The 21,281-nt window shown below is 37.4% G+C and overlaps 1 protein-coding gene across 4 annotated transcripts in view; it reads right to left on the reverse strand.

Annotated features, from left to right (window-relative positions):
• Positions 1–21,281, reverse strand: part of ATP9B (ATPase phospholipid transporting 9B (putative)) — a 459,610-nt gene that overhangs the window by 37,900 nt on the left and 400,429 nt on the right. For all 4 annotated transcript variants that reach the window (XM_043972858.1, XM_043972842.1, XM_043972850.1 and 1 more), the window contains exons 19-25: positions 21,034–21,204; positions 16,005–16,103; positions 13,135–13,224; positions 8,223–8,367; positions 7,810–7,874; positions 6,963–7,118; positions 6,664–6,728 (exon numbers count right to left, since the gene is read on the reverse strand). In XM_043972858.1, the coding sequence (XP_043828793.1) occupies positions 6,664–6,728; positions 6,963–7,118; positions 7,810–7,874; positions 8,223–8,367; positions 13,135–13,224; positions 16,005–16,103; positions 21,034–21,204 (791 nt within the window). The remainder of the gene's footprint in view (positions 1–6,663; positions 6,729–6,962; positions 7,119–7,809; positions 7,875–8,222; positions 8,368–13,134; positions 13,225–16,004; positions 16,104–21,033; positions 21,205–21,281) is intronic.

Consider the following 21,281-nt stretch of genomic DNA (forward strand, 5'->3'; position numbering starts at 1 on the left):
ACATAGGGAGATGACCCTCCACTGAGATGGAAAGTGCCCCCCTACCTTCGGCCTAGTGATCTGATCTCAAAGTCTTAAAGCCCCTTAGAGCCCCCTATTTCTCTCTCTCTCTCTGTTTTTTCTCTAGAGAGAGGCAATAATGGGAAGCTACTATCCCCCTTCCTAAATATAGCCATATCAACTTAAAAATTGCTTCATAGAGTCTGCACGGAGACATTATGTAGACATGATACATTGTTGCAGAAACAGAAAATTTTACAAAATAATCTAACAACCCAGGAGAGACTTATTGCTGAACATTCCAGGAGAATGATTTATTGCTGAACCCAATTACCGCATTTTGCTCAAATTAGATGTCTGTAAAGAGTATAAAAAGTGCTTGGTTTCTTAATCCCAGTGTGTCACACCTCCTGGTTGTCCCAGTGAGTGTGGTGCACCTTTCTTTCGAAAGAAATAAAATCAATGCTTTGGCCTCCTTTCTCCTCGAGTCTCTATTTACAGGGGTCAGTGGGTGTACTTCCCACCCCACTCACTAGGATTTTCTAAGTATCATCAACAAATCAGGATAGTATTAGCTCTTCTTTACACATCATTATGTCTTTTATTTCCATCTCTTGTCCTATGGCTAGAAATGCTGGCATTTTCAGAACCATATGAGAAAAGAATGAGGAAAGAAAGCATCCTTTCGGGGGCAGCTAGGTGGCGCAGTGGATAAAGCACCAGCCCTGGATTCAGGAGTACCTGAGTTCAAATCCGGCTTCATACACTTGACACCTACTAGCTGTGTGACCCTGGGCAAGTCACTTAACCCCCATTGCCCCGCAAAAAAAAAAAAAAAAAGAAAAAAAAAAAAGAAAGCATCCTTTCTTTTCTGGTTTCTTCTGGTTTTGTTGTCATTTCACCTTATTTATTTTATTTTTCAAAATTAAGATTTTTCTCCCCTCTTCCACTGTAAACACAGTAGTATGTCTCTTATTCCAACATATTCTACTTTAAGGCAACTTTATACACTGACTCTCTTCCTTTCACAGTCAAACTCTCCTGCCCCCTCTATTTGTTGACTCTTTCCTTAGTTTTGTAGTTTTCTTAACTTATGACTTCCTTTTTCTTGCTTGCTTTTATCTAGTCATTTCATTCTTCATCTCTCAGTTAAGTAAGTAGTCAAGTAAACTTTTTTTTCTCCTCTTCAACTTATTTTGTTCATTAGTATTTCAAATTTAATATTCTATGTCTTTAAAAAAAGGGATTTCTTTGGCCCATTTTCATTATTTATCTTTTCTTACTATTCTAGATTTTTTGATTCATGGCCCTTATATACTTAGTCCTTTATTCTCTATGGTGTTCATAGAATTAAAACTTTTGAGGTACCTATTTTGGGCTCTCTCTTCTAAATACATTCTGTTATTGCCTTGTAAATCTTTTCCCTTGGTTCCACCACCCTTTTGTTGTGCCTCATTTTAGAAAAATACCAATTCCTGTGGGTGATACAGAGAATACTGTCCCATGATAGGAACCTTTCTATACCCTTCAGTTCCTTACTGAACTCTGCCTTCTTTTTGGTTATTTAAAAAAAAATCCCCTCCCTGGTTTCTTGCCCTCCCATTCTTCTGGGTGTAATTTATTTCTAGTAGCTCTGATTCCCCTTCTCCTGAAGCAGATGAATGGTCTCTTTAAGCATCAATTCTTTACAAATTATTTTCTCTGAAGTGTCTCTATCTCTGTTTACAGAATGTCTTTCTTCTCTCATGGGGATATTCATCAGTAGTATCCCCTTCCCACTGTTGAAACAAGATTTCTTACTTTCTTTCCATCCTCCTCAGCTCCTAAAGTTTTTTCCTAAAGCGTAGGTCTGACCATCTTTCCCCCCTGCCCCCCAATTCATTAAACTCCATTGGTCCCCTATCATCTCCAGGAACCAAGATCTTCTGTTTGGCATTCAAAGGCTTTCATAACCTAGCTTCTTCCCACCTTTCTAGTCTTCTTACACCTTATTCCCCACCAAGTAAACTTTGATTCAGTGACACTTCTTTAATTCAGTCTTTTTTTTTTTTTTTAATAATTTTTTTTTTTTTTTTTTTGCAGGCAATGGGGGTAAAGTGACTTGCCCACGGTCACACAGCTAGTAAGTGTCAAGTGTCTGAGGCCGAACTTGAACTCAGGTACTCCTGAATCCAGGGCTGGGGCTTATCCACTGCGCCATCTAGCTGCCCCCCTTTAATTCAGTCTTACAAAAATCACTGATTCTCCTGTGGAGGGATATTGTTTTTCAGGCCTCCCCATCACACCTATTCGATTTCTGTTTTTACTTTTGCTTCCTCAAGTAAATTTGGAATGGAATTTCTTAATGGTTTCTCTGTTATTTTGTGTTGTCCTTGACTGCTATATTTGTCTTTCTTGTGTATCTGTTGTCTAGGTGTGAAAGGCAATTTTCTTTTTTGGAATCCTTTGCCACCATTCCACCCCCTTTTAATTGACAGCCCATATTTTTTTTTTTTTATTAATAGTTAGGCTCAAAAAAAAAAAAAAGTTAGGCTCAGGGGACAGCTAGGGTGGCATAGTGGATAAAGCACCAGCCTTGGATTCAGGAGGACCTGAGTTAAAATCCAGACTCAGACACTTACTAGCTGTGTGACCCTGGGCAAGTCACTTAACCCCCTCAAAAAAAAAGTTAGGCTTGGTATTATATGTATTATATGTCACCTCGGGTGGCATCTCAGCTCCTTTGCTCTTTGGAACACATTTTATTCCCTCTTATGGTTTTTGGTGGGTACAGAATATTTTGTGTTCAAATTATCTTTTCTTTACATTAAAATATCTTTCCCCTTGTCACTTGCAGAATTTATCAGAGGAATTGTTAAATTTAATCACCTTGTGTATTAAAGTTGCTGGTGATCTGTGGATTTTTTAAAATTGGTATTTTGTTTTCTGTGAAGTTTTTTTGTATTATTTTCTGCGCTATGTTGTTCAGGCTTTTTGATTGGACAAGTTCTTCTGGAAGACCTCTAATTATTAAATGGTCTCTATACATCTTGTCTTTGTGATCCATATATTTTGAATATGTATGAAGAACATGTTCTCTTTCAACATTATTCCTTTTTCACTTCTCTTCTTTCAGATTCTCCTTTACTTATATGAGGGTGCATTCTCAGTTATTTGTTTCTTTGTTTAGACTTGTCAGGATTGACTAAAATTTCTCTATTCTGATAATTACTTTTCCTCTGTAGGCCATAAATTCTGCCTTCACAATTCTTATTTCTCTTTTAAACCATTCAAGAACATATTATTTTGGTTTCACATTCTCATGGAAATCCAAAGGGTCCTTTGCCTCAATCAGATGTTGATTTAGTCATGTAATATTTATTAATTTTCGCCTGGACTCTTTTACCTAATCTGGAGGCCATATTCTCTTCTTATATGAATATCTTTCCTGTTGGTTTATCTACTGATGCTCAAATTATTTAATTTAATTTTCTTCCTCTTGTAAACTTTAGTCATTTCAGTCTTTTCCTTCCCTTATCACTAACTTTCTGACTCCCTCCCCCCTTTGCTGACACTTTTCTTGGGTAGGAACCTTAAACCTGCTTCAGCCACCTCCCATGAGAGGTAATTCACATTTCACAGTCCTTAGTCTCTGTCCAAGTGACTTCTGGAGGCAGGGAGAGAATAGAACTGGCTACAGCGAGATGTTGGGCTCTTCCCCTCAGACTTAGTACAGTGAAACACAGACACATATACATGTACTGCCTCAGTTCCTTCTGTTCCTCAATAATCTTGATGAGCTCTGTAGCAGCACTGAGCAGTGCTACACTGCTGTCTCAGCTACAGTAAGCCTCTGCTTTTTGTTTATCTATCCTGAGGAGGGAAGGGGGGGGGGGGCGAACATTACTGAGTTATGTTACAAACATATAGGTTGCTTTTGTTGTCCTGCTGCAGTGGGAAGTGGAGGAGAGGTGCCTTTCTGACCACTTCTCCAATTTCCATTGCTGACCATGTACCCCATTTTGCTTGTTTCCCAAGGTTCTGCTCTAAGCCCTTTTCCCATCTCTCATCAGGTCCCATGGTTTTTAACTATCATCTCTATATGGATAACTCACACACAGGTACTCAGTATGTATATATCCATATACACATACAATTATGTGTATACATACATATATACATCCAGTACTAGTCTCTAGGAACTATTTTATTCTTTGAACTCATATTCCTAGTTCCTAGCACTTTGCCTGGAACAAAATGATTCATATCACTTGTTTATAGCAAATGCTTGCTGACTGATCATTTATGAAGGACACTGATAAGCTGGAGAATTTCCAAAGGTCACCTAGGAAGGTGAAGGGCCTTGAGTTCATTCATATAAGGTCAAAACAGTTGGGAATGTTTAGCCTGGAAAAAAGAAGGCATGGAGGGAGACATGACAATAGTAAGGCTGTTCTCTTTGGTCTCCAGGTCAGTGGGTCAGCCACCAAGTATGTATTAAGCATTTGCTATATACTAGGCACTATGCAAAAAAGAACCAGGCATAGGGGTAGAAGTTACAGCCAGGATGATATGGGCTCAGAGGAAGCAAAACTTCCTAACTATTAGAGCTATCCAAAGGTGAAATCCCCTGCCTCAGAAAGTAGTGGTTTCCTCTTTAGGAGACATCTTTAGGCAGAAGTTGGATGACTGATGACTTGGGATACCAAAGAGGCACAGATACATGGCCTCTAATGTTCTTTCCAACTTTGAGGGTCTATAATTGATATATAAGAAGACATGGTAGTTAAAGTTGTTACAGTCAAAAGGGAAAAGGGAAAGCTGAGGAATACTATTAGCAACTAGCATGGACTCTTTTGCATGCCAACTAGTGGCATGAGAGTAGTTAATACCGACCCCCCCTCCCCAACAATGGCATAGTATGATTAGGGTTGCTTGTTGGCTATGAAAGAACATCATAAGTCATTTAGAATGCTTGTTTAGAGGCATAATGTAGCGGAAAGACAGCTGGATTTAGAGTCAGAGTTCATGGGTTTAAATTCTGTCTTTGCCACTTAATGTCTGTTTGACCTTGGGCAAGTCAACCTTTCTGGACCTCAATTTTCTCACCTGCAAAATGAAAGAGTTGGACTAGATGACCTTTAAGGTTCCTCACAACTCTAAAGTTATGTTCCTAAGAAATAAGAATAAGGAATATAATAGTGTAAAATATTAATGTTTTTATTTCCTTAATACTAATTACTACTGAAATTATAATAACCTCTTTTGTTTTACTCAAACTACATAGCCCAAACTATACATTATTTCTTATTTGAATTTCAACTTATCATCCTTATAAGTTCTTTTTTAAATTGGTGGTAGAAAAAGGAAAATAGGAATAAAATTCATACCAGCATTTAGAGAACAGTCTAATATTAATAATTTTAAAGAACTTCTATGTCATTATATCTTGTTGAGAATGTAGCTTAAGTGTATGTTTCCCATGATAAGTCTCTTGCTCACTTATTTTACTTCATATACTTTAAGAAAAGTATTCACTCAATAAATGGATTCATTAAATAAATTACAAATGAGGATTCATTTGAAAGACTAAAGATCTAAGCTATATAATTTTCAATGTTGCAAAAGAATCTGTAGAAAAAATTAAGTATTTAAAGTCAGAAAGTGCAATGATATCAGATTTCAAGTGCCAATTTTAACCTTTTAACCCTTCATATCTAATCTTTTGTCCTTTAAAAGATGTTAATACTGAACTAGTATCTGCTGAGTCTTCAGCAGGGCTATAATCCTATTTTGCCCAATAACTGGTATAAAGATTTATAGTGAGAGTTCAAATAGAGAAATCTGTGTTTATTCCCTGGCTTAGTCCAGCAGTTATGCTGAGTAAATTCCCTGATATAATTGCAAAGGATAAGGAGAAGAGAATCAGCCCCACCTAAAAAAAAAAAATCAAACTTCTGCTCTGTAAAATAAGTAGGACAAAACAAGATGAGTTTGTTCTTATAATTTATTCTTATGTAAAGCATATTTTGTAATGCAATACTTCAAAAGTTCTCAGAATATATACCTAGAGGAGTATGATGTATGCTTAGCAAAAGACAAAAAAAATGCACATGTGATTATTGGTGTATGTTTTGTCATTTGTTATGTCTTATCCAATTTTAAAGAAATATCCCAAATCTTTATTTTCTTTGTTTCTTTGTTGATATCTTATCACCTCAAACCAATCATGAGTAAACAATACTCCAACCAGCAGAGTAGCAGGCTTTGCTAAGGGTCATGCAGCTGTAAGACCTGTCTTTCTTTAACTTACTATTGATGACAATGTCTTCATTGGCCCCACCCCTTTGGCTCTTCCCCTTTTCATTATGCCACAGGACCCTTTTTAAAAATCTCAGCTCCGTCACGGTTCCTGACACAAATTATGGCTTCCCCATGAAAACAGAAAATCTAATGAGAAAATTTAACAGTGCACTGGCAAGGAGAACAAATGTACAGGTGTCATCTTGAAGTTCACTCAAGCAAAATATTAGTTTTTCACATTGGTATTATTCATTCGGAACATTAACCATTCTGAAAACGTATGAGGAATTAATCAGAAACAACACTATGTTTTCCCCCCAAAAAACAAAGTTCTCCCATAAAAGATATTACTAAGTACTGTAAATACTGGATTTAACTTACCCTACCATTAGGAATCCCTGGTACAAAGGAACAGATGCAAAATAGAAGACTGAAGAAAACACAGCCTTAAAGAGAGAACACAATAAATAATAAAAAGAAAACAACAACTGAGTTTTTAGTAAGTCACATTTACATTATTCTTCATGCAGACTTCTCAGAGTGCCTTATTATTAAAATCTAATTAAAATCCAATAAAATTAAAAAATGGAACAATCAAGTCCTCTATAGTAACACTTATAATCCTTTTTAAATGCCATAGCCCTCTGTGGGTATATCAAAAACAAAAAAGGTTTAAATACCTGCATAGTGGAAATAATAAGGCCCCTGTGCATGACAAATTGACCAAGTGCTGCTGATCTTTTGTAGCTGTTTCGACCATGTACCATTAGCAATCTGCCAATGTGTTTAAACTGTGTGATGGAAAAATCTGCTGCCAGAGAAGCTTGCTTTCCCTCCTTAAATGAAAACAAAACAAAGTTCTTTTATAATACCATTTAACTTAGAAATGTTGCATTTCAAAAAATGCTTTTATAATTCATACATAAAAATTTCAGTGTTTTGAAATATACTTTCAATATACAAATACAAACATGCATATATATTTCATATATATATATAATGTATATATGGTTTAAGGTAGAGAGTAGCTTATAAATCATGTAGTCTAGTTCTCTCATTTAACAGATGACAACACTCAGTGATATATTTCTTGAATATGTGTGTGTCTATAGGTACTTCATTAATAGTTTGGATATACATACACAGTCAATATCTTTGAATAGCCCAAGAATACTTACTGATCATGTTAAAAGGAACCTTTCTTGTGTATATCTTACAAGTTTAGTTACAGCAATCTCCAAATACTATAGATTTCTAGTAATCTAAGGAAACATGGGCTTATATAAGATTACTTTCCCAAAGTTCTAAACTGGCACTTTTTGTAGGAGGTGAGGGAAAAGAAAACCAAGAATGAAACTTATGTTGGCATAGAGAGAAGCATAACACCAGCAATTAAACAAAACAAAACAAAAAATCCAACTACTAAAATATCAGGCATTCTTCAAGAGAAAGAAAACTATTGAATTTGGATTGTCAAATCAAGTTTATTAAAGACACCAAAGTAAAGATGTGAACATAAGAAAATACCTTTCCTTCAATTCCAATTCCACAGTCAGCTGCTTGGATCATGCTGACATCATTTCCTCCATCACCTAAAAAGAAATAAAAACTATAATTTCCAGCTATTCATTGCCATTCTCCTCTCCCTTACTATTCAGTACTGCAAATGCTTAATTTCCAGAAGCAGATGAACTAATCTAAATTTGGAGACTAAACCCGATTTTGCTTATGGCTCCTAAGACACCTCTTTATCTAAAAACACTATCCTTCTAAAAGTGAACAGCTTATAAAATGTGAGGAGATAATATCAAAAAGGTTTTATATGGGACCGTCTGCAATTCATTACGAATGATACTCACTGTTGCCACCTACTGACCTATTCTTGGTTTTGCTCTTGTTCAAATAAGGCTGTAGGCATAGGGAATGTGGAGGTGACTTACCTATAGCACAGGTACGTTTGCCTGTGTGCTGTTGCAATAACTTAACAATATGTGCTTTCTGTGTAGGTGAGCAGCGACAGCAGACTACTGCAGGGCATTGACAGGCCAGCTCTACAAGTTCATGCTCATAGTATTTTAAGCAAACCTAGAAAAGAAAGTAGTTTTTCACTATATTTTGTTTTTCTAGAACAATTTTAATAATACAGAGATTTATTTAACTTGATATAACAAAGAAATGGAAGACTATCATTATCCTTTTTCAGATGTGAGGCTTATCTACATTCTTTAGGTAATGATCTTATAAAAATGACTAGATGAAGTCTAGATATTTTAATTCAGATAAAAAACAGAGTGAAGATGATATATCTGGGTCCTTATTAATCCTCCAAAAATATTTATACCACAGACTATAATCTATAAAACTACTGAGCCCAAATGCAATTTTAAAAATCCACGTATAAAAAGGCTACATTGTCAAAAAGTTGGGCCTGGATAGTTTAGGTCTTCAAGATCTTGTTAGAGACATAAAAGTACCTAGAATCAGAAAAAAACTGGAAAAACAAAACAAAACAAAAACCCCAAACCAAACAACAAAAAAACTACAAGTCTCAAATTCTACAATAAATGCCAAGTGTATGCGACACCAACATTATATATTGATATCTATCACTGTGAATGAATAATTTTAACAGGTGGGGGAATCTGGTCTCATCTCTTCCCACCTCTGACCTCTGATGTAGTCACAGGATATAATCATAGATGACGTTACCAAGATGAAATTACTTGTGTTAACAAGATATTAATACCCTGCTCCCTGTTAATGAAGTGTGAACAACTTTCTCTCCTGAATTGGAAAGGGCAAGGCCATTGTTTGGGGAGAAAATTGACCAGTACCTGGAAGCATAAAAAAGACGAGCCTTAGAACAGTACAGGCAGTTTGAGGGGACAAGGCAGTGGGGCGAGGGGATAGTGTAGGGGTGTGGGGGGGTGGGGAGATGGTAGATTTCTTTCCTTAGTGTCCCACCACTTACCATGACATTTACAGCAAAGCACTCACTTAGCCGGCAATAGGAGAGTAAATTGGAACGAGTCCAAGCCAAAAGTTACCAGAGCAGAGGCACACATGCTTTTTAGACAGACAAGGAGACAGAGAGGAAATCACTCCTGACTCAGAGGAGGAACTTCAAGGAACATGACCTCTTATAGCAAAGAAAGGGCTGGCTATGGACTCCAGAAAGGTATCTCTGGTAATAGAGAGTTAGACTACAAATAGAAGCATAACCTGGAAGTTTAGCTCTGGAACCTACCCAACAGACACTACGCCAAAAGGGGAAGCTTTATAAAAACTCCAAAAGGAGACAAAAAGACATCAAGGCCTACAGTTCCAGAGTTGTGCGTGGCCTTTGTAACATATATTTGCCACATAAGTCTTACTAACATTGTGCTTTTTTTGTTTACTTCTCCCACAGAGGAGTGAATATTTATTGGAGAGTGTGACACTGATTTATGGGAGGGAACATTTTGTGGTAATTCATCTTACTGTGCCATGTTAGTAAATATACCTTTACCAAGAGCTAGTTGGGTCTACTGACTGAATGATCATTAGGAGCACATTAACTGGGACACCTAAGTTCTAGTTTTAGGAGTAGATACCCTTAGAATATAAGGAAGTTACTGTCCTCTAGGAAACCATACCATCTCAAATTTGGGATGTAGCCCAAAGGGACTGCTGCTGAAAATTTTGGTTATTAATGAAACGTGCAGTTTATCAACTTGATATACATATTATATGTATATATATATGAGTAATTAAAGGCATATATTTAGCCTTATAAGTTAGTATTGGTCTATTGTTTGGATGTAGTTGGATGTCCTTATAGGACTAACAAGGAATGAAGGGTGGACCACTCTCCCTCACACAAAGGTTATATATAGATTAAGACATGGATATTATGTCTGAGATTGAAAATAAATAATATGGCTTGAGAAATACTGGGGAGGCAGGGAATAGGTTGGGTAAGTAAAGGTAGTAGTAAAGTTGTGGAAATTTTCCTATTCAGTATGCTGCTGGGTGGTTTCTAAGAATATATGTATATATATATATATTTGTGTATATATATATATTTGTGTATATATATATATATATATATATATATTTGTGTATATGTATGCATGTATTTACCTACAAGAACGATAAAGCTTTTACTTTAACAACTTCACTACTTAGGTGCAGGAAAGCCTCCTCCTCTGATGATTTCTTAAGGGGTAGAGGTGACTCTGGGCTATTGAAGGTGATGGTCAGGGGAATGTGAGTTCTGGTAAGCCCTAAACAAAGATTTAAGTATCAAAAGTTGGAAAAGCTTTAAGTCTATGTTGTGTGTTTTTTCTTTCTTTCTTTCTTTTTTTCTTGTGAGGCAATTGGGGTTAAGTGACTTGCCCAGAGTCACACAGCTAGTAAGTGTTAAGTGTCTGATGCTGGATTTGAACTCAGGTCCTCCCAAATCCAGGGCTGGTGCTCTATCCACTGCGCCACCTAGCTGCCCCTTGTGTTTTTTTTTTAACTCAAAAAAGTGTGAGTAATAATGCAGATTTAAAAAATCTGACTGAAGAAAGCAGTGCAGGAGTAAGCTGGATAGCCAGAGTTCCATTAGGAAATGGATTGTGTCCAAAGACCAGGGTAGTTAAGTGCAAAAAGGTTTATTACTTGTCAAGGTACCAGGTTGCAATCTATGTCAGTGCATGGTAAAGCTCAAATCATGGATCCATGTGATATTGCTTGACTGTAGGTTATTTTTGCTATCTGCTTTCCAATCTCCTTCAATCTCCAAAGATGAAAATATTTAAATATATTCTCTTTTGAATGGAAGGGAAGAATATTATTTCAAGGGTTGTGGGTAGGGAAGAGAACTTGGCATTTTGTCATACTTATACATTGTGAAAGAACTCTGGGTAATGATATAAGAACTGATAAATGTTGGCAAAGGGCACATAGACATAGAGCTTGAAATAAATTAGGTCAGATTAAAAAAACAGACTTCAGGTAATTTAAAGTAAAATTGAAAATGACCTAGAGTGCTGTACTATATAGTTCTTTAGGCTACTAGATACTCACTGTAATCAGATACATGCTATAAATAGGAATAGGGACTATGATTTCATGGGTATAGAGAACTCCTACTAGTTCAGGTCAGCACTTACTGTTAAGATGGAGGCTGCCTGAGTCAATCAATCCTATCAAACTCCTTCACTTAAAGTAATTGACCAATTGTTACCCCCCTAGTACTTTCTCACATGCAAATGAATCAATTAGAGGTGTGAACACGCATGGAATATATTTTGGGGGGGAAGGGGGTTGGGAGGTGGGATATTACTTATTGAAAATGTCTTATTTTTAAATAATAAAAATTTTTATTTATAATTTTGAGTTACAATTTTTATCCTTTCTTTCCTCCTTCCTCTCCCCCCTACCTGAGGCATAAGCAATCAGATATAGGTTATACATGTTCAACTATGTAAAACATTACCATATTAGTCATCTTGTCTAAGAAAACTTGAATAAAAGAAAGTGAAAATAGCATGCTTCAGTCTGTGTTCAATGCATATCAATTTTTTTTTGAAGGCGGATAGTACGCTTCACCATTAGTCCTTTGAGAATGTCTTGCATCACTGTATTGTTGAGTATAGTTAAGTCATTCACAATTCATCAAACAATATTGCTGTCACTGTGCATAATGTTCTCTTGGTTCTGTTTACTTCACTACCCATCAGTTCAAAAAAGTCTTTCCAGGCCTTTCTGAAATCATCCTGCTTGTCATTTCTTATAGCACAATAATATTATATCACCATCATATATCACAGCTTGTTTAGCCATTCCTTAATTGATGGGCATTCCTTTGATTTCCAATTCTTAGCCATTACAAAATGAGCTGCTATAAATATTTTTTGTACAAATAGGTCTTTTCCTCTTTTTTGAGATGCCTTTGGGATGTAAAACTAGCAGTAGTATTACTGGATCAAAGGCTATACACAGTTTTATAGCCCTTTGAGCACATTCCAAATTATGGCCTGAACATCTTCATTCAATCAAGGCATCTCAATTAGGTAGTCTGTTTGGACTTGTTGAGACCACTGGATCTCGGCTTGTGTAAAGCCAAGAATCAAGGATTTAAGTACCTAATCCCTTGCCTGACCACCTGGTAGAGAGGAAGAGAAAGGAGCACCCCCACCTCAGCCCTGGTCTCCATTTCTTGCCTTATTGCTACCCCCCCCCCCCAAACATAAACACATACTTTGAGGAGAAGAGAACCCTGGGAAATTTAGGTCTGAGAGTTGGGTTTTTTCCTCAGCTCTGTGAAGGCACTTGGACACAAAGAGGAAAGCAGATTCAAGGTTCCACAAGGAGCCAAGCCTCACCATACCCAGGGTGAACTTAGTGTGTATCTCATGAAGGGGAAAAAGTCCTTTGCTGAGTGTGCTCTCAGCTTGAGTCTACTTTTCTCTGGACTCTGCATGTATTCCTGGGAGAATATGTATCAGCCAAAAATCAAAGCAAGGTATATACAGGTGGGGCTAATGAGCATCTGAAAATCAGTCCCAGCCTCTGAAAGATACTCTTAGAACCCTGAGAGGAAATATGACACCTCTCCTCTTGTAAGTGCTCCACCTGTGTGATGGGGACTGGGAGAACTGCTGCAGAGCCTATGCTACAACTTCTCTGCAACACAGAGTGCTGCTGAGAATATTGAGAAATGAAGTGATATATGTCAGAGGTGGAACTGGAAGTCATCAGCTACTATACCAGGCTGCTTTTCTCTGATATTAATAAGTTTCTAAGAATTTTAAATATTGATTAATATGGGCTATCCTCAACTAAGAAAGAAGTGGTTGCTGGCTTAACTTAGTTCCACCTTACCTCTAAAGAGTCTCCAGCTATGACTAGAGCACAGTCATGCTTTCTTCTAAAGGCATTCAGCTCCAAGTGAGCTTCTCCCCGATTAGTTACCTTAATTTAAGAGAAAGCAATTAATTTATAAAAGAAAATTCAACCTAAATTGCTGGTATAGTCCATTTATTTAAGAGTAGAATTATAACAAAGTACTTAAAATATTAAATTATTCAAAAGGACAGTGAGCTATATAAATATTAAAATGTTACTACAGAATAGCTATTTTAGAAACAAAAATTATGTACTTAATTAAACTGACTTATTTAGTATTTTTCTTATAATTCTTTCTGGTGGGAATGAATATTGACTTATTTAATACTGATCATTTTCTGATCTGCAGCTACCCAGTGCAGTAAGCCTACACTGCACACAGTACATAACTCAGAGATGAAAGTAAATGAATTAAAGTCTGCATACTAGAAATTTCAAAGGTCCATTGAAATGATTCAGAATTGTATAAAATACTCTTTATAGACTATTGCCTACTATTTTGCCATGGCACTCCCTTAAAATACATAGGGAAGGGAAAGAGAAGGGAATATGCATTGATAAAGTACCTGGCTATGCCAAGTGCTTTACAAAGATTATCTCATTTGATTCTCACAACTCAAGGAGGAAGGTGCTATTATTATATACATTTTATAGGTTAAGAAACTGAGGCATATAGAGGTCAAGTGACTTGCTTGGGGTCACACAGCTAGTAAGTGCTGAGGCCAAATCTGAATTCAGATTTTCCTGATTCTAAGCCTAGCACTCTGTCCACTGTGCTACCGAGCTGCCTCTAATAGGGACCAGACCTGTGATTTTACTGGAACATGGAACTCCTGCATGAGGGAGCTCCCCACTGCTGATGCAGGTCTTCTCTGCAAATTATGATCTTAGAGAGTTGCCTAGAGCATTTAAAGGCTAAGTGACTTGCCCATGGTTATGCAAATTCTACACATCAGAAGAAGACTCAAACCCTGGACTTCTTGGCTCTGGAGTCAGCACTCTCCACAGCATGCTGCTCTCAAGACAGGACAACAGTAATGATTATGTGACCCTTATACATACAGTGCTTTCTCCTTCAGTGAAATCCTACACAGATGCCTCATTACTGTGAGGAGATGATGTTGGTTTCTCAAAGGACAAGCCAAAAGAGCAATGGCTGTGAATGAGCCTATCAAGCTGGGAAGCTACAACTGTGGGGCCAGGTGTATGATTTCTAAGGCTGAGAGGCCTGGTTAAGAGAGGGCATTGTTGTTGGTTATAACAAGTCATGATGTTTCATTATGATGTGAAGGACTATGATGTGCATAGGTGTTGGAAATACCCATTCTAATGAAAGCACAAATCTTTACATATTAAATTACAGAGATATAGTACTTTGTATGAACAAAGTGCTTAGAAAGAGAACATATTATAAGAGAAAGAAATATGTCATTGGGGAGACCTAGGTTTATATCTTGGCTCTGTCACTTGCTACCTGGGACATTCTGGGTAAAATATTTAATATATTTGAAACCATAGTTTCTTCACCTTTGAAATGGAAAAAAATAATATTGATAACAATAATACTAGTACTACAATACCTGATAGGGCTACTTTGAAGAAAGTTATAAGCCTTAATGCACTATAGAAATGTGAGTTACTATTATAAGGGCATTGCTAAAAAAACTGAGTCAATTAGGTTGGTACAGATTTTATAAATTAGTAAAAATAAGTCATAGAAGGCAATTGACATAAGATCACACAACTAAGTAATAAAAAGAACTTGATAAACTCAGATATTTTCTTTCTAAAGTTTGTGCTCAGAGTCCATGATGACTTTATCCGCTCCATAGAAATAGAAGACGTTTCTATTAAAACACATTCTTCATTTCAACCCTGGGCTTAGCTTCACTTTAACAAAAAGGATACAATGTTGTCTGTATTTGATCTAGTAGTTCAAAACAGACTTAGATAGGTAGGTTATATTCTTTAATTTTCAGTCTTCTGTATATAACAGCATTATAGAAAATTCAGTTAACCATTATTAAGATTTCCCCCCTATGTCAGAATAAACACTAGGAGTGACACATGAATGACAATAATGAAATCCAAGAAAATTTTAACCTTCATGTGCTCCAAAGTAAAAATTCTGGCTCATACACCCCCATATTTCTGAAAATATCAATGAAAAAAGATGAAATCAAAACAGATAGATATGGAAAACAATTTGTGGTGCTATAACACTGAAAAGTCAACAAAAATTGATCTCAAGTTTTATCAGAAGCATTAATAATTTAATTGCAAATAGTAGTCTGCAGGGCCTAATTTGCTATTCTGATGCTTCACAACAAACTACATTTACATGTAAATTATATTCAAATAATTATTTCTGTAGGTGCAAGTGGTTCATTTAGAACAGACACAGACATATAATGTCTGTTCACCCACCATCAATCAAGACCCAAGAAATCTTTATTTTTTGTTTGAATTAAATTTAGTCATAACTAATAATACAGTATACACATAAATTCAGTTTGTCTCTACTAATTCTGTTTAAGAGACAATTAAGAAAAATATATTTGATTTGAAAATGGTAGATTAAAAGCATTCCTACTTTGTATTTGGGGCACTGTTTTGAAAAAGCAGCTTTTGTAGTATCATTGAACATACTTGGTTAACAGAAAATCTACCTTCAATCAATATAGATACTTCTAAAGATTTTTATAAATTAAGTAGTGACAAAAAGATTGTAGTTAATAGATATTCTTCTCTAATTAGAAATGTAATGATTACTTATGTATTCTTACAGAACAATATGACAATTTCAACTAAAAGACCCAATTCAAATTATTTTGAAATATACTTACAGGTCTGAAAATATGAATATCTTGGGTTCTAGATACCAAGTGAGAACTTTTGGCAATGCAGGTAGCTGTCTCCAATTTGTCTCCTGTTAGCATCCATATCTAGAAGACAATTTAAACAGATGAAGTTAAAAAAACTTTAAACCAGTTTCTTTCTTTACCAGTCTTGCTTAAGAGGGGAGGTGGAGTGTAGGGACCAATTTTTAATTGGGGAGTGTTAGATAGGGAGGAAGGGGAATGTTTTTGCCAAACTAATGAAAATAAGAAAGTAGGTGAATAATTAATTATGTTTATCTTGTCAGTAAATACAAAAAAGAGCTCACAAGTTCACAAAGGGCTTCACATACATTTGATTCTTTACAATGGATTCTAACATGAGAAGAAACCCTCCTATATAGCCATGCAAGCAAAACAAAGTAATCACAGACTCAAAGAATTTTAAGGCTGGAATTTTAAAGAGATGATTTAAACCACTTTTAGAAAGCGGGAACCTGCCCCCAAACCAATAATACAGAGATTGTTTACAACATGTGAAACATCAGAGACTGACAAATATTGGGAGAGTTTATAAGAGATACTAAAGGATTTTGGGAACATGCTGATAACTGAATGAATTTTTCATTGTTTGGTCAAAATGACAGGGCCAGAAATATTGTACTAATAGCCTCAGAAATGACTACTCTAGAAATGACTATTACTAATATTTGAAATCCTGATCCTTTCATTCCTTCTGCTATTTTGCACATACCTATAAGCATTAGAAACCAGTAAAGTTGAAAATAATGTGGATTTCAACATGCTCACTTCAATACTTTAAGGATCTATAATTTCACAGGTGTCAGCAGTCCCTCCGCTTATATAGATTGCAGCCCCTCTGAGAGTTGGTCTTTGAGAGTGTTTGTGGCCAAAAAATTCACCACTCTGTAGCATACTTGGTGAAGACCATCTCTGAACTCAGAAAGAATGGACTTCAGATAGCAGATATGCAATATATTACCATGGCTATGTAGTATACTTATGACAAAATCATTCTTCTTAAGTATTTCCACTCTCTCTCACTAACTTTCAATCTCTTTTTATGTGGAAAGAGGTGCTGATTGGGCTCCTTTTCCCAATGCTGTCTGCAGCATTTAACACTGCTGACCACCTTTTACTCCTAGACATTTTCTCTTCTTGGGTTTTTGGGATACTGCTTTCTCTTGGTTCTCTGTCCACTTGTCTGACCATTCCTCCAGTCTCTTTTGCCGGATTATTATCTTGTTTCCTTCCTATGCATAAGGAAACCAAGTAACTAACTCTCTCAATTTCTGTCTTTCCCTGCTCCCTCCCTTCTCTGTGGTCTCATCAGCTTCTTTGATTTGACTATCAACTGTATATAGTCAATTCCAGAGCTATACATTCAGTCATCTCTTTTCCACTTCAATTTCACATCACCAAACATTTATTAGCGGTCTCTCACTGAGGATTTCAAAATCAACATGTGCAAAACAAGTGTCATTATTTATTTATTTATTTTTAGTGAGGCAACTGGGGTTAAGTGACTTGCCCAGGGTCACACAGCTAGTAAGTGTCAAGCGTCTGAGGCTGGATTTGAATTCAGGCACTCCTGACTCCAGGGCCAGTGCTCTATCCACTGCGCCACCTAGCTGCCCCTAAGTGTCATTATTTCTTGACTAACCAGTCCTTTCCCAAACCCATTCCTCTTCCTAGCTTTCCTAGTGCCATCATCCTTCAAGTCATAAAGATTCAGTCTCCAAGATGACACTTCCTTCTCCTCATCTGCCATTTTTTCATCAATTCTACTTCTATGACATAGCTCATGTCCATCCTCTTCTCTCCACTCACATAGTCAAGTTAGCACCCTCGTTCAGGCCCTCATTACCTCTCCCCTAGACTAGTAGTATACCTGATTTTAGGTTTTCTTTTTAAAGCATCCTCCATACAACTTCCAACTGATATTTCTAAATCCCAGGTCTGTCCATGACACTCCTGTTGAGGAAGGTTTGGTTGCTTTTTGCCTCTAGGATAAAACATAAACTTCTCTGCTTGGCTTTAAAAGACTTTTACAACCCCTCTTCAGCCTCCCTTTTCAGGCTTATTTTATATTACTCTCCTTCACTGACTACATCCCAGTTAAACTGGCTCCCTTGTTGTTTTCCACCCCAGGTCTCTCCATTCCCCATATTTGTGCCTCTGCTCAAGGACTTCTCTTCCCACTTTCCATTTATAGTGCCTTTTCTTGCAGAAATTACTTCATATAAATTTGTATTTAATTTTCTTTGTACTTGTTATTTCTTGCAATACTTTAAGATTCAAGGGTTACTTTCTACATGAAGCCTTTCCTGAGCTCCTAGGTCCTAGTGTCCACCCTCCTATGAGTACTGTGTATTAATTTTGTGCATATTCTCTATATAAGTACTTATTTTGTTCTCTCCCTCCCTCCTCCCTCACCCCCAATAGACTGTAGGTTCATTCACAGCAGGGATTGTGTCCTTTTTTCCCTCTATGTATCTTCAGCACCTAGAATAGCTCCTGGCATATAGTAGGCACTTAATACATGCTTTTCAATTGATTTGATTTCAGCAACATATTCTGCCCCCATTCCTCTTCTAAAGTTATTTCTAGCTACTAAACATTTATAGTAATCATAATCTGGGCAATTCATCTGCTAATTAATAGTGGACGTGATTTCTCTATTTCCTAAGTGTGGGGACCAATTTTTAATTGGGGAGTTAGCTAAGCTGCTCACCGCAATATTGGGGCAAGGAAGGAGACCAGCAGCCTCCCTCAAAACAGAACAGGATTTATTTTAACAAGAACGAACTTAAAAAAAAAAACACAAACAGGATCAGTAGGATCAAGGGAAAGGGAAATTATACAACCTCAAAAGATACCACCGCCCAGGAATCGGCTGAGAATACACAGCAAACCTCCTGTCTTTCCAGTGTCCAGTGAGAATACCCAATTCTCCTCCCCCAGTCTCAGAAAACCCCCCACACGGCCCCAGACAATGGGATGGCTGCTCTGACAGTCACATGACTGCCCTCACTAGGCTTCCAATCATTATAATTTTGCCAGGCCCATGTAGGCGTCCAAATGTGGTGATGACATAAGGTGCCAGCGCCATGTCAATGGCTACAACCAGGTGTGGTTTGCGGAGCCCCAGGCCAGTGCTCCCCAAGACATAAAAACCTCAAATAACAATTAATTCTTTATATAGAACAGCTTGTTTTTGTTTTTTGTTGTTGTTTTTGTTTTTGTGGGGTGATGGGGGTTAAGTGACTTGCCCAGGGTCATACAGTTAGTAAGTGTCAAGCTTTTTTTTTTTTTAAAAAGCATTTATTGTTCCTTAGCTTTCAGTGCATTGTTCTCTTTTCTTCCTTGTGGCAGCAGTTCCTTAAGAGCAAATACCACACAAGTAAATAGCATCACACGTAGCATATGACAGAGTGCTGTGCCCAGGTAAGCACCCAATCAATAAATGCTGATTTGAACAACTCAGTTCTGCTCCATTCTTTGAGTCAGAGTGGGGTCAAGGCTGTCTTCTGCTTGTGCCCTAATCACCTATACTCCTTTTGTGGGAGTTAATGTATACGATCATTTCTTTCCTCCCTTGTTTTCAGCCTGTATTTCTGTTGGCTCCTTTCCATGACACTGAGAAACAGGTCAGTTGTGCCCCAGACAAAAAAAAACTCGACCCCCCCCCCCCCAAAAAAAACCCCTAACACTTTGCCTGATCAAACAATTAAGCAACCATTTATTAAGTACCTACAAATGCCAGGAACTATGCTTGTGATACAAAAACACAAGTAAAACAGTTCCTGCCAGAAACTTATAGTTCATGGAGGGAGATAGCATGTAGATAAATAAATACCACTAGCATAAAGCAGTCTGGGGAAGGGGGAAGGCATCAGCAACAGGAAGGGCCAATAAAGGCTTTCTGTAAAATGTGGTGCTTAAGCTGAGTCCTGAAGAAAGCAAGAGATTCTAAAAGGCAGAAGTAAGGAGGGCGTGAATTCCAGGCACAGGCGTGCAGTAAGGTTGGGGTAGCCAGTGCAAGGGATAGGAGGTGGAATGCTACAGAAAAAGGAATGCAAAAGGCAAGTTTGCCTGGACTGTAAAGTTCAGGCAGGGGAGTAATTTAGAATGAGGTTGGAAAGATTGGGGTCGGGTTGTGCAGGGCCTTAAATGTCAAACAGAAGATCCTATTTTATCCTAGGGCAACTGGGAATGATTGGAGTATCATGAGTTGGGTAGTAAGATAGTTAGACCAGTGCTTAAGGAAAAATCACACTGGCAATAGGTGAAGGATGACTAAAGACTGGATTAAGTTGGTAACTATATGAGTAGTGAGAAGGGTGAAAAGATGGGAGATGTCATGGAGGGAGAAATGGCAAGGTTTGGTGAGTAGGTATATGGGGGGTGGAGAATGAAGAGTAAAAGATGACACCAAAGTTGTGAACTAGGAAGACTAGAAGCATGGTAGTGTACTCGACAGAAATAGGGGCATTTAGTAAGAGGGGTGAGTTTTTGGGAAAAGATAATGAATTCTGTTTGTACTTGTTGATTTTGAGATGTTTATGGAACACCCAAGCTGGAATGTCCAACAGCTGCTGATGTGGGACTGGACAGATATATAGATTTGTGAGTCACAGGCATAGAGATGATAAACTCATTAAAGCTGATGAAGTTACCAAGAGAAAGGGTGTATGTACTGTAAGCTGTTTAACACAGTGCCTGGCACATAGTGGGCAACTAATAAATACCTGTTCTTCCTTCCCTTCCCTTCTCAGCATCTCCCACACCACCACCCTCCCTCCCCTGGGAGGGACTTGCCTAGGGTCACATAGCTAGTAAGTGTTAAGTTCCTGAGGCCGAATTTGAACTCAGGTCCTCCTGACTCCAGGGCTGGTGCTCTATCCACTGTGCCACCTAGCTGCCCTGTGTATTCATCTATTCTTCAACAAACTTTTAAAGACTCTGCACAGGTCAAAGTATACATGTTTTACAAGAGCAGAGAAGCATTCAGCACCTTGATCCCCGCATTCCTCAGCATCTCTAGTGCCGGTCGGACATCAGCTTGGAGCTGGTCTTCCACCCCGGTGAGGCACAGTAATTCCATCTCTCTCTCCACACTCTCTACAACAGCAGCCACTTTCAGTGTCCTGTCGTGGATACTTAACTTAGCTTGGCTGTATCGATTCTGGGGGCAAGAACAGAAATTGTTATTTATTGAAGCTCACAGACTGAATCTGTCACAGGTTACTGACTTTATGAAGA

This window comes from Dromiciops gliroides, chromosome 1 (assembly GCF_019393635.1).
Source record: "Dromiciops gliroides isolate mDroGli1 chromosome 1, mDroGli1.pri, whole genome shotgun sequence".
Taxonomy (NCBI): Eukaryota; Metazoa; Chordata; class Mammalia; order Microbiotheria; family Microbiotheriidae; genus Dromiciops; species Dromiciops gliroides.